At 43.0% G+C, this 14012-nt stretch overlaps 1 protein-coding gene across 1 annotated transcript in view; it reads right to left on the reverse strand.

Annotated features, from left to right (window-relative positions):
• Window positions 1–4396: 4396 nt before the first annotated feature.
• Window positions 4397–14012, reverse strand: part of NTRK1 (neurotrophic receptor tyrosine kinase 1) — a 175997-nt gene continuing 166381 nt past the window's right edge. The window contains exons 16-17 of the mRNA XM_040333078.1: window positions 10507–10665; window positions 4397–5595 (exon numbers count right to left, since the gene is read on the reverse strand). Coding sequence (XP_040189012.1) covers window positions 5410–5595; window positions 10507–10665 — 345 coding nt within the window. The 3' untranslated portion in view covers window positions 4397–5409. The remainder of the gene's footprint in view (window positions 5596–10506; window positions 10666–14012) is intronic.

A 14012-nucleotide genomic window follows, 5' to 3' on the forward strand; every position in this document is an offset into this window, starting at 1 on the left:
TTTCCTTTGGTTTCCGGCACTAATCAGACTGGCCTTGAAGCAAATACAGAGGGCTAGATTCAGAATAGTATTACGGCGGCGTATCTCCAGATATGCCGCCGTAATTTTAAATCTGCGTCGGCATATGGTTACGCCGATTCTCAAAGGCAGATACGTAAAAAAAATAGGCTTCCTCCGCCGACGTAACTTGAATGCGGCGCCGTATAATTGTGTGCAATATTACGTTGACCGCTAGGGGCGCTTCCGTTGTTTTCAGCGTAGAATATGCAAATTACCTAGTTACGTCGATTCACGAACGTACGTGCGCCCGGCGGTAGTTTTTTACGTCGTTTGCGTAAGGCTTTTTCGGCGTAACGTTGCTCCTGCTATTAGGTGGCACAGCCAATGTTAAGTATGGACGTCGTTCCCGCTTCGAAATTTGTATTACGTCGTTTGCGTAAGTCGTTCGCGAATAGGGCTGGACGTAATTTACGTTCACGTCGAAAGCAATGGCGATTTGCGTCGGAATTTCGAGCATGCGCACTGGGATTTTTTCACGAACGGTGCATGCGCCGTTCGTAAAAAAGGTAAAGTACGCGGGGTCAACCTAATTTGGATAAAACACGCCCCCCTCAACATCATTTGAATGACGCACGCTTACGCTGGCCCCATTTATGCTATGCCGCCGTAAGTTAGGAGGCAAGTGCTTTGTAAATACAGCACTTGCCTCTCAAACTTACGGCGGCGCAGCATAAATACGATACGCTGCCCTGCCGTAAGAAGGGGCGCAAGCTACCTGAATCTAGCCCAAAGTTTCTGTTGCTTTGCCCTGGATGGACAAATCATGGGTTTTAATTGGAATGGTCTACATCTCCTGTCTTTTGATGCCATTTGATGGTAGAGGTGAGTTTTATTTTCAACGTAGAGAACTCTTGAAGATTTAAGAAAGAATTTTGGAGAGTCAGAAACCATGCAAAATCTTTTTGTTATCTTTTATTTATTTTTTGAGCGCCAATGGTCTTTCGTTGCATAACAAAACAACATACTTTTTGGGAATCCACCATATACACCAAAAATGCAGAGTTACTGTAAGTGCTACAGACGTTACTGGACTAAAAAGTGTCAAGAGGTTCCTGCCCAGACAGCTTACAATCTCATTTAAATATTTCTTCCCATTTTCACATAAAAAATAAAAAAATGAACTAAACAACCAGGAAGATTGTACCAGATCCGCATCCAAAATCTTACAGAGTAATTAAATAATATCACTATCATGATATATAAGCATAAGTGGAGGAAGAGTGATACCAGAAGTTCTTTGTTTTTATTTACATATCAACTTTGGCACGGGAAACAAATTTCCACCCTTTTGTCTAATTTTACAACCAAGTCCGTGTCTCGTGAAATTCGTTATTCTATTAAATAATAAATACTAACAATCGTACTGTAACATAAATTTATACACAAAGTTTACTCTTCATGTACAAGAAGGATTATGATTGGCATGCCTTTGGAGATAGCATATTTGCATTATACAATTAAATATACGTAGAATGTGTTTTTTTGCACACAGATTGCACTGCTTGACTGAAAATATATGGTTCAGTTACTTGCTGTTGTTTTCTCATATTCTTCAGCTCTCAGCAATTTAGGGTAGGCAGCAGTTGGGGGTAGGAATGCTCAGTTAGGTATATGTAATACTTATCCTGTCACCACCTCTTTGTGTACCCTTCACACTTTGAACATCCAGTTATATGGTTGTTTTACCCAGCATCATAGTATATTATAAAATGTAAGCAAGCAGAAGTTAGAAGGCTTGCCGCCATGACTGAATCCCATTACTGTGCCCAAGAAATTACAATTATCTATTTTTAGGAAACCTCACAATACCCCATTCATAGGAAAACCATGCTTTGAGTTCCCAATTCCAAAAAAAACAATTCTTAAACCAAAGTCTTGGGCTTGATAGGCACCCATTGCCGTTCCCATCAAGTGACAGTGATCTCTTCTGTGGGTTAATCTCTGCCTTTGGCAGCATCCTTTAACCTTGGAGATCTCACTATTCTGGTTCCCCAGAGCCACAATATGGGATACAACTATAGTGGAACCTAAGAGGTCTATGTTGCAGAGTCAATATGTACCCATTGCTGTTCCTAGGAAGTGACAGTGATTTATTATGTGGGTTAACCCGGCCTTTGACAGCATCCTGTAACCTAGAAGATCTCACTGCTCTGGTTCCCCAAAACCAGAAAATGGGATAAAACTATAGCGGAACCTAAGAGGTCTATTATGATGCAGAGTTGATAGGTACCCATTGCCGTTCCCAAGAAGTGACAGTGATCTATTCTGTGAGTAAATCTCGGCCTTTGGCAGCATCCTTTAACCTAGGAGATCTCACTATTCTGGTTCCCCAGAGCCACAATATGGGATAAAACTATAGTGGAACCTAAGAGGTCTATGTTGCAGAGTCAATATGTACCCATTGCTGTTCCTAGGAAGTGACAGTGATTTATTATGTGGGTTAACCCGGCCTTTGACAGCATCCTGTAATCTAGAAGATCTCACTGCTCTGGTTCCTCAGAGCCACAATATGGGATAAATCTATAGTGACACCTACAGTAAGAGGTCTATGATGCAGAGCCAATAGGTACCCATTGCTGTTCCTAGGAAATGACAGTGATTTATTATGTGGGTTAACCCACAATTATCTATTTTTAGGAAAACCTCACAATACCCCATTCATATGACAACCATGCTTTGAGTACCCAATTCCAAAAAACAATTTGTAAACCAAAGTCTTGGCTGTATAGGTCAACTTGACCTTCCATACCCACCTTAAGCTTAGAAAATGGGTTTTCTTTGGTTCCCAAAGCCATAGAGTTTAAACCAAAGAAAACACGTTTTCTAAGCTTAAGGTGGGTATGGAAGGTCAAGTTGACCTATACAGCCCAAGACTTTGGTAATAAACTATGGCAGGACCTAAGGTCCTATGTTGCCATGATAATAATATCCTTTGCAGTACCTCAAAGGTTTTCTCTGCCAGCAGCCTTGCATGATGTTGTTGTTGTACACCTCTTGGTCATCCTAATTTTACAGTGATATTATGCTTGACTTTGTGGAATTCTTTAAATTAAGTATATTTTTTTTGTTATTCCTGCCTACACTGTTTTGTATACTAATAAAGCTTTGAGAAACGTGTTTCCATTTACTAGGTAAACCCAACCTTTGAGCGCAACCTTTAATCTAGGAGATGTCACTATTTTGGTTCCCCAAAGCCACAAAATGGGATAAAACTATAGCAGAACCAAAGAGGTCTATGTTGCAGAGTCAATAGGTACCCATTGCCGTTCCTAGGAAGTGACCGTGATTTATTATGTGGGTTAACCCGGCCTTTGACAGCATCCTGTAACCTAGAACATCTCACTGCTCTGGTTCCTCAGAGCCACAATATGGGATAAATCTATAGTGACACCTAAGAGGTCTATGATGCAGAGCCAATAGGTACCCATTGTTGTTCCTAGGTAGTGACAGTGATTTATTCTGTGGGCTGATCTGGCATTCAACAGCATTCTTAAATCTAGAAGATCTCACTGTTCTGGTTCCCCCAAAGCCACTAAATGGGATAACACTATCTATTATGATGCAGAGTTGATAGGCACCCATTGCCGTTCCCATCAAGTGACAGTGATCTATTCTGTGGGTTAATCTTGGCCTTTGGCAGCATCCTTTAACCTAGGAGATCTCACTATTCTGGTCCCCCAGAGCCACAATATGGGATAAAACTATAGTGGAACATAAGAGGTCTATGATGCAGAGCCAATAGGTACCCATTGCTGTTCCTAGGAAGTGACAGTGATTTAATATGTGGGTTAACCCGGCCTTTGACAGCATCCTGTAACCTAGAAGATCTCACTGTTCTGGTTCCTCAGAGCCACAATATGGGATAAATATATAGTGACACCTACAGTAAGAGGTCTATGATGCAGAGCCAATAGGTACCCATTGCTGTTCCTAGGTAGTGACAGTGATTTATTCTGTGGGCTGATCTGGCATTCAACAGCATTCTTAAATCTAGAAGATCTCACTATTCTGGTTCCCCAGAGCCACAATATGGGATAAAACTATAGTGGAACATAAGAGGTCTATGATGCAGGGCCAATAGGTACCCATTGCTGTTCCTAGGAAGTGACAGTAATTTATTATGTGGGTTAACCCAGCCTTTGACAGCATCCTTTAAACTAGGAGATCTCACTGTTCTGGTTCCCCAGAGCCACAATACGGAATAAAACATAAGAGTTCTATGATGCAGAGCCAATAGGTATCCATTGCCATGCCCAGGAAGTGATTGGATTCTTACCTTTCACTTACCTGATAAGATAATCGTATGCACTGTAAACATCAAGCTATGTGAATCATCTTTATGTATTATGATTTATTTAACCCAGAAGATTTCTTAAATGTATTACCCTTTATGACTAAACAAGGCATTTTAGCAAAATACCACATTCTTTAGGTGTTGAACGTATTACTGGGATAAATCATGAACAAATGAATTGCAGATCAGTGGCTAAATATGTACAGTTTTGTTTGGTATGTTTCCATGTTCCAGCAGACAAACAGTAAGCCACATAATAAAATTCTTCAAAACACTTGGGCACTATGTTGCACAGTCAGTCCAGAGTTACTGGTTCCAGTTTTTCGGCTTAAAGGCTACTGGGTGTCAATAATATTACATAGCATGCTTTTGAAAACTCTCAAAGTCTACCAATAACAGACAGTTGACCATTATAGTCCTTTTTCACGTCTATGCTTTGTACACTAGTTTACTAGACAGATGAAGAGTTGATGGATAACTTTAACATATCTCACAATTATAAGGCTGAAAGGCATAGCTTGACAAGTTGTGTGTTCCCGCCTTGCAGTTTCTGGAACTTGTACTAGTAGTACTGCATGATGACATATCTGTCATTTAATATGGCCTTTTTGAGCAGTTGTGTATTATATGCATGTTTCCTTGGTTGTATATTTATTGACGCTGAGCTATTCGGGTGTCTGTAGTCATAATGTGTGGATTTTGTAGTGAACACTGCAATAGCTTGCAGAACTATAGGAATAGCTAGTATTGAAGTAGCTGACAAGACTCATTAAAGCAGTGACAAGATCCAAGACGTGTGTCTATGTTTCTGCACAGTTATAAGACGTTATGACCAATGTCTCCCAAGTGCACGCTTGATTCAGCCTCAGGGCTTCCTAAAATTTAGAAGACATCCTGAAGACATTCTGTCCAGTCCCCATGAGGGATTGACCTTTGGTAGAAGGGCTTAGTACATGGAATTTAAATGTTAGCAAAGCTACTTCCAGAATAAATGGTCTTGTAGGGTTCAAGCTTTTGCTCCTAGTGGTTTGGTCCTCGTTTCTTTTGTCCCAGTTTTATTGTAGGATATCCAGGTAAACTGGTGGTGCTTTCACTAGAGCTTGTAGCTTGCTGTGAATCTCTTTAATGTTGAGCCTCTGCTGGGGTTCTCTCTGCCAGCATCCTTGCATAATGTTGTATAACTCAGTGGGGCATGTCCTAGGTCTTTCCAGTTCTCGCCCTTGGGTGATGCATTCAATAGCCTACAAAGAAAAAAAATGTTTAGGCTAGCAAAGACAAAAGGTGTTTTCTTTTTCGTACATCACGGGACACAGAGCTCTGCATTATATATCACCACCAGGTGATTGGACACTGGCACACCCAAACTACAAGATAAATTCCACTCTATATAACCCCTCCCATATGGAAATAAAGGGACACCAGGAATAGAGGGGTAGTGGCTGCTAGTACCACAGACTCACACAGACTTTTACCTAGTAAGGATGTGTATCAATGGACTTTCTCGGTACTGATAACATGAGTCGGTATAGTAAAAAATTACATTTATTATACATAAAAACATACAATGTTCCATATATAAAACAAGGCTAGGACTGACAACCCCACATAGAGATACAAGGATGTTATTTCAAACGGAAGAAGCCGTGAGGTATCAGCAGTTGTGAGGGGGAGTCCTAGAGGAACCTCTACCGGTTTCGCGGCTAACCGCTTCTGCAGGAGGTATAGTCCGGAGTCAAGGACCGCAGTGCAAGTTTCGCTGACCAAGGTCCACCGTAGCGAACAAGGGGGAACAAAAGTAGGTAAAAATCTATGCTGGTAAAAGCAATAGAATAAGGGCAGCTAGGGAGCAGGCATCAGGGCAGGTAATTGATGTTAAAAAGCAAACAGCTGAAGATAATCAGCTGAAGACTGCAGCAGAGAATTCCCCAGCACTTAAACAGTGGAGGTATAGAAGAACCAACAGTCAGGTTACCACACTGCCATGCAGCGTCCCAGGGTTCAGCCCTAGGAGAGTCACAGAGGAGCTCACTGGAGAGTACCTCAGTTTTTTCACCAGTGTCTAAGTGTTGGTCACAGTTAGAGCCGGTTCACACAGGGGCGGCACGACTTCGGGGGCGACTCGGCCAGGCGACATGAAGACGACATCTAAGGCGACTTGCAAAATGACTTCTGTATAGAAGTCAATGCAGGTCGCCCCGAGTCGCCCCCGAAGTAGTACAAGAACCTTTTTCTAAGTCGGAGCGACTTGCGTCGCTCCTATTAGAACGGTTCTATTCACTAGAATGGGACGTGACTTGTCAGGCGGCTGCGTCGCCTGACAAATCACCCCAGTGTGAACCGGGTCTTAAGAATGTGCTAAGAAGAAGCCCCGCTCCCTGCGGGGATTAGGAGCTACGCAACTGGATCCATCCAAGAGGGCCAGAGTGAAAACGCCAAAATGGATGGTACCCGGGCCTCACGGATGAGCGATGTTTTGCCTGTAATGTCTCTCTGGACTGGACTCTGGGATGCAGCATATTGGGCACGTATTAAAAAATGCCCAAAGGTTTCTGGCAGAGTGCCTTAGCCCTCGTACACACGATAGGTTAACCAGAGGACAACGGTCTGATGGAGCGTTTTCATCGGTCAAAACCGATTGTGTGTGGGCCCCATAGGTTATTTAACCATAGGTTAAAAAAAAGCCAACTTTCTTTAAAGTTAACCTTTGGATTCCTAACCGATAGGTCAAAACCGATCGTTAGTAGGCACGACCATCGATTAAAAATCCACGCATGCTCAGAATCAAGTCTAAGCATGCTTGGAAACATTGAACTTTGTTTTTTTCAGCACGTCGTTGTGTTTTACGTCACCGCGTTCTGACATGATCGGTTATTTAACCGATGGTGTGTAGGCGTGACGGACCATCAGTCAGCTTCATCGGTTAACCTATGACAACGGTCCTTCAGACCGTTCTCATCGGATGGACTGATCGTGTGTACGAGGATTTACACGTCCAGGGAAGAGGCCTCCTTTAATTGGGAACCCAGAACCTCGAAGGTTGGCACAACACACCCTGCGGTGTTATTACCAAGTAGGTGGTTCTTGGTACATTTTTGAAGGCCAAGCATTTTTGGGTTTTGCTGTTCATACTGTATTGGTTTTGCTCTATCCACACAAATACATTTGTTTAGAAAGAAAGAGTATTTCCAAGGAAATATAAATTGTTAAAAAAATATGGATATGAGAATGGGGGTAATAAAATAATATACACCAAGACTGTACAATTACAATACAACTGGATGGAGAAAGTAAAAGTTCAGTTGTTAGGTCAAGGTAAGAAAGGGTTCTCTAAAGAGATGAGTTTTTAGGAATCACCTTAAAGGGGTTGTAAGGGTTACTTTATTTTTTTGTAAATAACAAATACTTAACTCCACTGTGCACAGTGAGGCATTGGCACAGTGAGGCATTGGCACAGTGAGGCATTGGCACAGTGAGGCATGGGCACAGTGAGGCATGGGCACAGTGAGGCATGGGCACAGTGAGGCATGTGCACAGTGAGGCATGGGCACAGTGAGGCAAGCACATGGACACAGTGAGGAAAAGTGAGGCAGATGGACACCCTAGGCTTATATTTAGGTCGGCTTATACTCAAGTATATACGGTCATTTTGGGCAAAAGAGGCCTTTAAGACGGACCCTTTGTAAATCGACTTTAGTATTTACTTCCTATGGCAATGGTCCTCGTGCCTGAGTGCCCAGCTCTCGGACATGAACAGGTTACCACTAAGTGCAATTAACAGATTCAAGTACCTGTAAATAAAATTAGTTGTCAAAAATAAATAATGTTGTGTTTGCAAATTTCCCTTTGGTTCCTGCCAAGACGCCCCAGGCTGGCAGTAACCGGATCCTTTATGATGGAGTAAAGAACCTATTATCTGGGTGTCTCCTAAGTTCATTATCTTCTCCGATTCCTGAGAAGGTCGCTTACAGGACCCACAGGGCAGCAAAATTTAATTATCTTCAATGTGCATTGAAAAAAAAAATTAAAATCAAACCATTTCTTATTTATCGAGAAAGCTTTCTTGGCAGTCGGCAGGAAGGTATGGTTTCCATCAATGGAGTCTTTAAGGGATACAGATGTGTACCCATGTAAACGGTTCCTAAAACTGGAGCTCTATTGGCTGCTGGATTTAATTCTGTTAAGTTCTCTTTTTGCCCCATATAGGGTTTAATAAACATACATGACTAATTGGTTTATGTGAAAAGGTTTTAATAATATTAGCTTGTTCCTGGCAGCAGCAATGTGGTCCAACCCTCAACTACAAAATAGGGGGTAGTTTTATGGCATTTTTAATAATATTTTTTTTTTTTTTACTACTAATGGCGGCGATCAGCGATTTTTATCGTGCGACATTATGACGGGCACATCGGACACTTTTGACACATTTTTGGGACCATTGTCATTTTTACAGCCATCAGTGCTATAAAAATGCACTGATAAATGACACTGGCAGTAAAGGGGTTAACCACTAGGGGGCGGGGAATAGGTTAAGTTAAGATGACCAGATTTTTTAAATGAAATCTGGGGACATATTTATTTATTTTTTTTACTAGTAATGGCAATCAGCGACTGCCCGCCTCGCAGCCTGTCAAGTCTCACTCTCTGGGCCCCGGCTACTACTGGGTGGGGAGTGGAGGAAGATCACTCAGCCAGGGAAGGCAAGGAGATAAGTGGCCGGCTGGCCGGGACTTGAGCCAAGGCAGAAAAACATGCGAGTGGAGCTGAATGGGCATGCACCCGAAACTGAAGAAAAATTCCCTCTGCTCCGACCAGCACATGATCATCAGAAAGGGCCACAGATAATGGGGGAAAAAAATACACCCCCATTAGCAAGTAGGAGCGGCGGAGTGGGGGGTGTGTAATTCAGTTTTTTTTAATTAATCTGCACTGACTGTCTTTGAAATTTCCCCAGCCCCTGTTCAAATCCAATCCGGGGACAAAACCGGGGACAGACTTGGTCTGGGGATCCTGGGACTGTCCACTGAAACCGGGGATGTCTGGTCACCCTAGGTTAAGTGTGTCCTAGGGAGTGATTCTAACTATTAGGGGGCGTGGCTACGAGGGACACATCACTGCTCCCGATGAGAGGGAACAGGCGATTAATGATAGTATCACTAGGCAGAACGGGGAGATGCCTTGTTTACACTGGCGTCTCCCCATTCGGCAGCTGTGACCCGAACGCGGGCCACCGGCGGACATTGAGTCAGCAGGCCATCGCGGCTAGGTCACGGAGCTCGCGGCAGGGGCGTGCACGCGCCCACACTGCGGCAATTTCAAAGTGACGGAAATATACGTCACTTTGCCCAGCCGTGCCATTCTGCCGATGTGTATACTCGTGAGCCGGTCCTTAAGTGGTTAAGAATTCAAAGCTCTTTGCCCCTCTGCTCTTCACCATCCAAAACCAAAAATAAGAGAACCAAAGGAAAAGATAATAAAGTAAGTTGCTGAGGTTCTGGAGAATCCACTGGTTCATTTTTTGGTCTCGGTTTTGGACCTAGAAGGTTTCTGAGGCCCACTCTTTTTGGATGTCAAGTTTTTATTCCTGGATTTCTTCTGCTGCAAAAGATTTCCACTCACTTCCTGTTTCAGTGATGGTGGTGACCAAAACAGGAATCAGGAAATCTCTTCATAGGGTCCACATTCAGCACAAAAAGTTAGCATATTTTCATTTTTTCTCCACAACACAAAAAAGTTCTAGCTGCAACCAAATCCTAATGCCGCGTACACACAGTCGGAATTTCCGCCAGCAAAAGTCCGATGTGAGCTTTTCGTCTGAAATTCCGACCGTGTGTATTCTCCGTCTGACTTTTGCTGGCGGAATTTCCACCAGCAAAAGATTGAGATCCGGTTCTCAATTTTTGCGACGGGAAAAATTCCAAATGGAAATTCCGATCGTCTGTAGCAATTCCCAAGCGCAAAATTCAGATGCATGCTGGGAAACAATTTGACGTACGCTCAGAAGCATTAAACTTCATTTTCTCGGCTCGTTGTACACATTGTACGTCACCACGTTCTTGAAGGCCGGAATTCGGTGTGACCGTGTGTATGCAAGACAAGCTTGAGCGGAATTCCGTCGTAAAAACCAACCATCATAACTCTGAACACAGACTTACCTCTGTATTGGAAAGTTGGTACCAGGGCTGCTTGCCGCATGTAAAGATCTCCCAGAGGACCACGCCAAAGCTCCAGATGTCACTTTCTGTGGTGAATTTGCGGTACAAGATGCTCTCAGGTGGCATCCAGCGAATGGGCAGCATGGTCCTTCCGCCAACCTGCAATGAGGGGAATGGGTTACTATTACGTTTTCCAGACTTCAAACTTAGATTCCTAAATTCTGTGCATTAAAATCTACCTGGTTTGACCACCATACACTTTACATCCAGTAGCTATCATCTTATCGCAAGTCCTAATAAAGGGGGTGTTTTCCAACCCCCGAAATGCGTTGGCTCTCTGATAAAATCTTCAATAAATGTACACTAGATTACCAAAAGTATTGGGACGCCTGCCTTTACACGCACATAAACTTTAATGGCATCCATAATGCCGCGTACACACGACCGTTTTTCGGGTTGTAAAAAATTAAGTTTTTACGTTTTTTTCAACCCGATCATTAAAACGGCGTTGCCTACACAAGATCGTGGAAAAAAAATGCTCTAGCAAAGCGTGGTGACGTACAACACGTACAACGGCACTATAAAGGGAAGTTCCTTTCGGATGGCGCCACCCTTGGGGCTGCTATAGCTGATTCCGTGATAGTAAAAGACGATTTGCGCTTTTCTGTCTGTTACATCGTGATGAATGTGCTTACTCCATTACAAACGCTAGTTTTACCAGAACGAGTGCTCCCGTCTCATAACTTGCTTCTGAGCATGCAGGTTTTTTTCACATCGTTAAAGCCCACACACAACCATTTTTTACGACGTAAAAAACGACAACGTTAAAAACGATGTGAAAAATTAGAGCATGTTCGAAATTTTTAATGCCCATTTTTTACATTGTTAAAAATGCTCTGGAGCCCACACACGATCGTTTTTAATGACATTAAAAAAACCTTCATTTTTTACAACCCGAAAAACGGTTGTGTGGTGCCGGCTTCTAGGGGCTTAAACAGATGATGAGGCGTGACATATCGCCACCCAGCAGCTCTGTCAACCACCCTCTGAAAGGTGATCCATTGCGAATAGTTTTTCAGAGGGGCGGCAAGGGCTGCCGCAATTGTGCTAGAGCTCTTAAACCATCCAGACATGTTTTCTTTAACCGCTTGCCGACCCACGCACGACGATATAATGTACGTCGGCACAATGGTACAGCTGCGCAAATGAGCGTACATCTACGTCCCCTTCAAATCGCGGCATTGTGGGCGTGCGTGCCGGCCGCGAGCTCCGTGACCATGCCCGCGGGACCTGCCGACTCGATGTCCGCCGGTGTCCTGCGATCATGTCAAGGAGAGGCAGAACAGGGAGATGTCAGTGTAAACAAGGCATTTACCTGTTCTGCCTTGTGACAGGACACTGATCGTCTGCTCCCGGTCATCGGGAGCAGTGATCAGTATCGTGTCACTTGTAGCCCAGCCCCCCACAGTTAGAATCACTCCCTAGGACACACTTAACCCCTTCCTCGCCCCCTAGTGGTTAACCCCTTCCCTGCCAGTCACATTTACACAGTAATCAGTGCATTTTTATAGCACTGATCGCTGTATAAATAACAATGGTCCCAAAATGGCGTCAAAAGTGTCCCATGTGTCCGCCATAATGTCGAAATCAGGATAAAAATCGCTGATCGCCGCCATTACTAATAAAAAAAAAATAACTATAATAAAAATGCCATAAAACTATCCCCTATTTTGTTGACGCTACAACTTTTGCGCAAACCAATCAATATACACTAATTGTGATTTTTTTTTTTACCAAAAATATGTAGAAGCCTAAACTGAGGGAAAAATTATTTTAAAAAATAAAAATAAATTGGGATATTTATTATAGAAAAAAGTACAAAATATTGTGTTTTTTTTGTTTTTTTTTTCCAAAATAGTTGCTATTCTTTTGTTTATATCACAAAAAATAAAAAAATCGCAGATGGGATCAAAAACCACCAAAAGAAAGCTCTATTTAAGGACGCAAATTTTGTTTGGGTACAGAGCTGCACGACCGCGCAATTGTCAGTTAAAGCGACGCAGTGCCGAATCGCAAAAAAATGGCCCGGTCATTGGGCAGCCAAATCTTCCGGGGGTGAAGTGGTTAGATTGGGATATTTACTATGGCAAAAAGTAAAATATACTGTGTTTTTTTTTTTTCAAAATTGTCGCTAGTTTTTGTTTACAGCGCAAGAAGCGACGCAGTGTCGTATTGTAAAAAAAATGGCTGGGTTATTGGGCAGCCAGATCTTCTGGGGTTGAAGCGGTTAAATGAATGGGACCATGCAGAAACTCCCTGCAATTTTGTGTAATGCACACAGTTCAGCCTGGTGGTGCCGGCTTTTAGGGGCTTAACCACTTCAGCCCCAAACCATTTTGTTGCTAAATGACCGGGCCACTTTTTGCGATTCGGCACTGCGTCACTTTAACCACTTAACCCCCGGACCATATTGCTGGTCAAAGACCAGAGCACTTTTTGCGATTCGGCACTGCATCGCTTTAACTGACAATTGCGCGGTCTTACGACATGGCTCCCAAACAAAATTGACGTCCCCTTTTCCCCACAAATAGAGATTTCTTTTGGTGGTATTTGATCACCTCTGCGGTTTTAATTTTTTGCGCTATAAACAAAAATAGAGCGACAATTTTGAAAAAAAAAATTTTTTTACTTTTTGCTATAATGAATATCCCCCAAAAAAATATAATTTTTTTTCCCTCAGTTTAGGCCGATACGTATTCTTCTACCTATTTTTGGTAAACAAAATCGCAATAAGTGTTTATTAAAGGGTTAGCGCAAAAGTTATAGCGTTTACAAAATAGGGGAACTATGGCATTTTTATCCACAAAACAAGATACGCCTGAAGCTGGGCTAGATCCGACTGGCGTACGTCTTAGTACGCCGTCGGATCTAAGGTGCATATTTACGCTGGCCGCTATGTGGCGTTTCCGTCAATTTCCCCGTTAATCACATTGTTTCCGTAAGGCTTTCGGCGTATAGTTACCCCTGCTATATGAGGCGTACTCAATGTTAAGTATGGCCGTCGTTCCCGCGTCGAATTTTGAAGTCGTTATATGGCTTTGCGTAGAATGACGTTCACGTCGTAAGCATTGGCTTGTTGCGGGTTAATTTCGAGCATGCGCACTGGGATACCCCCATGGACGGCGCATGCGCAGTTAAAAAAAAAACGTCATTTACGTCGGGTCAAGACGTATTAACATAAAACACGCCCCCATCACATACATTTGAATTGCGCGCCCTTACGCCGCCAAAGTTACACTACGCCGCCGTAACTTACGGCGGAAATTCTTTCAGGATACCAAAAAAAAGCTGTAAGTTACGGCGGCGTAGTGTATCAGAGATACACTACGCCGGACGGATAGAAGCGCCGCTCTTCGTGGATCTGGCCCGTTGTGTTTACACACAACATCTCCCCATTCTTTTTTTATCATTAAAGTTTTTATTAAAACATCTCCCCATTCTTGAGC

The sequence above is a fragment of the Rana temporaria genome, chromosome 13 (genome assembly GCF_905171775.1).
Source record: "Rana temporaria chromosome 13, aRanTem1.1, whole genome shotgun sequence".
Classification (NCBI taxonomy): domain Eukaryota; kingdom Metazoa; phylum Chordata; class Amphibia; order Anura; family Ranidae; genus Rana; species Rana temporaria.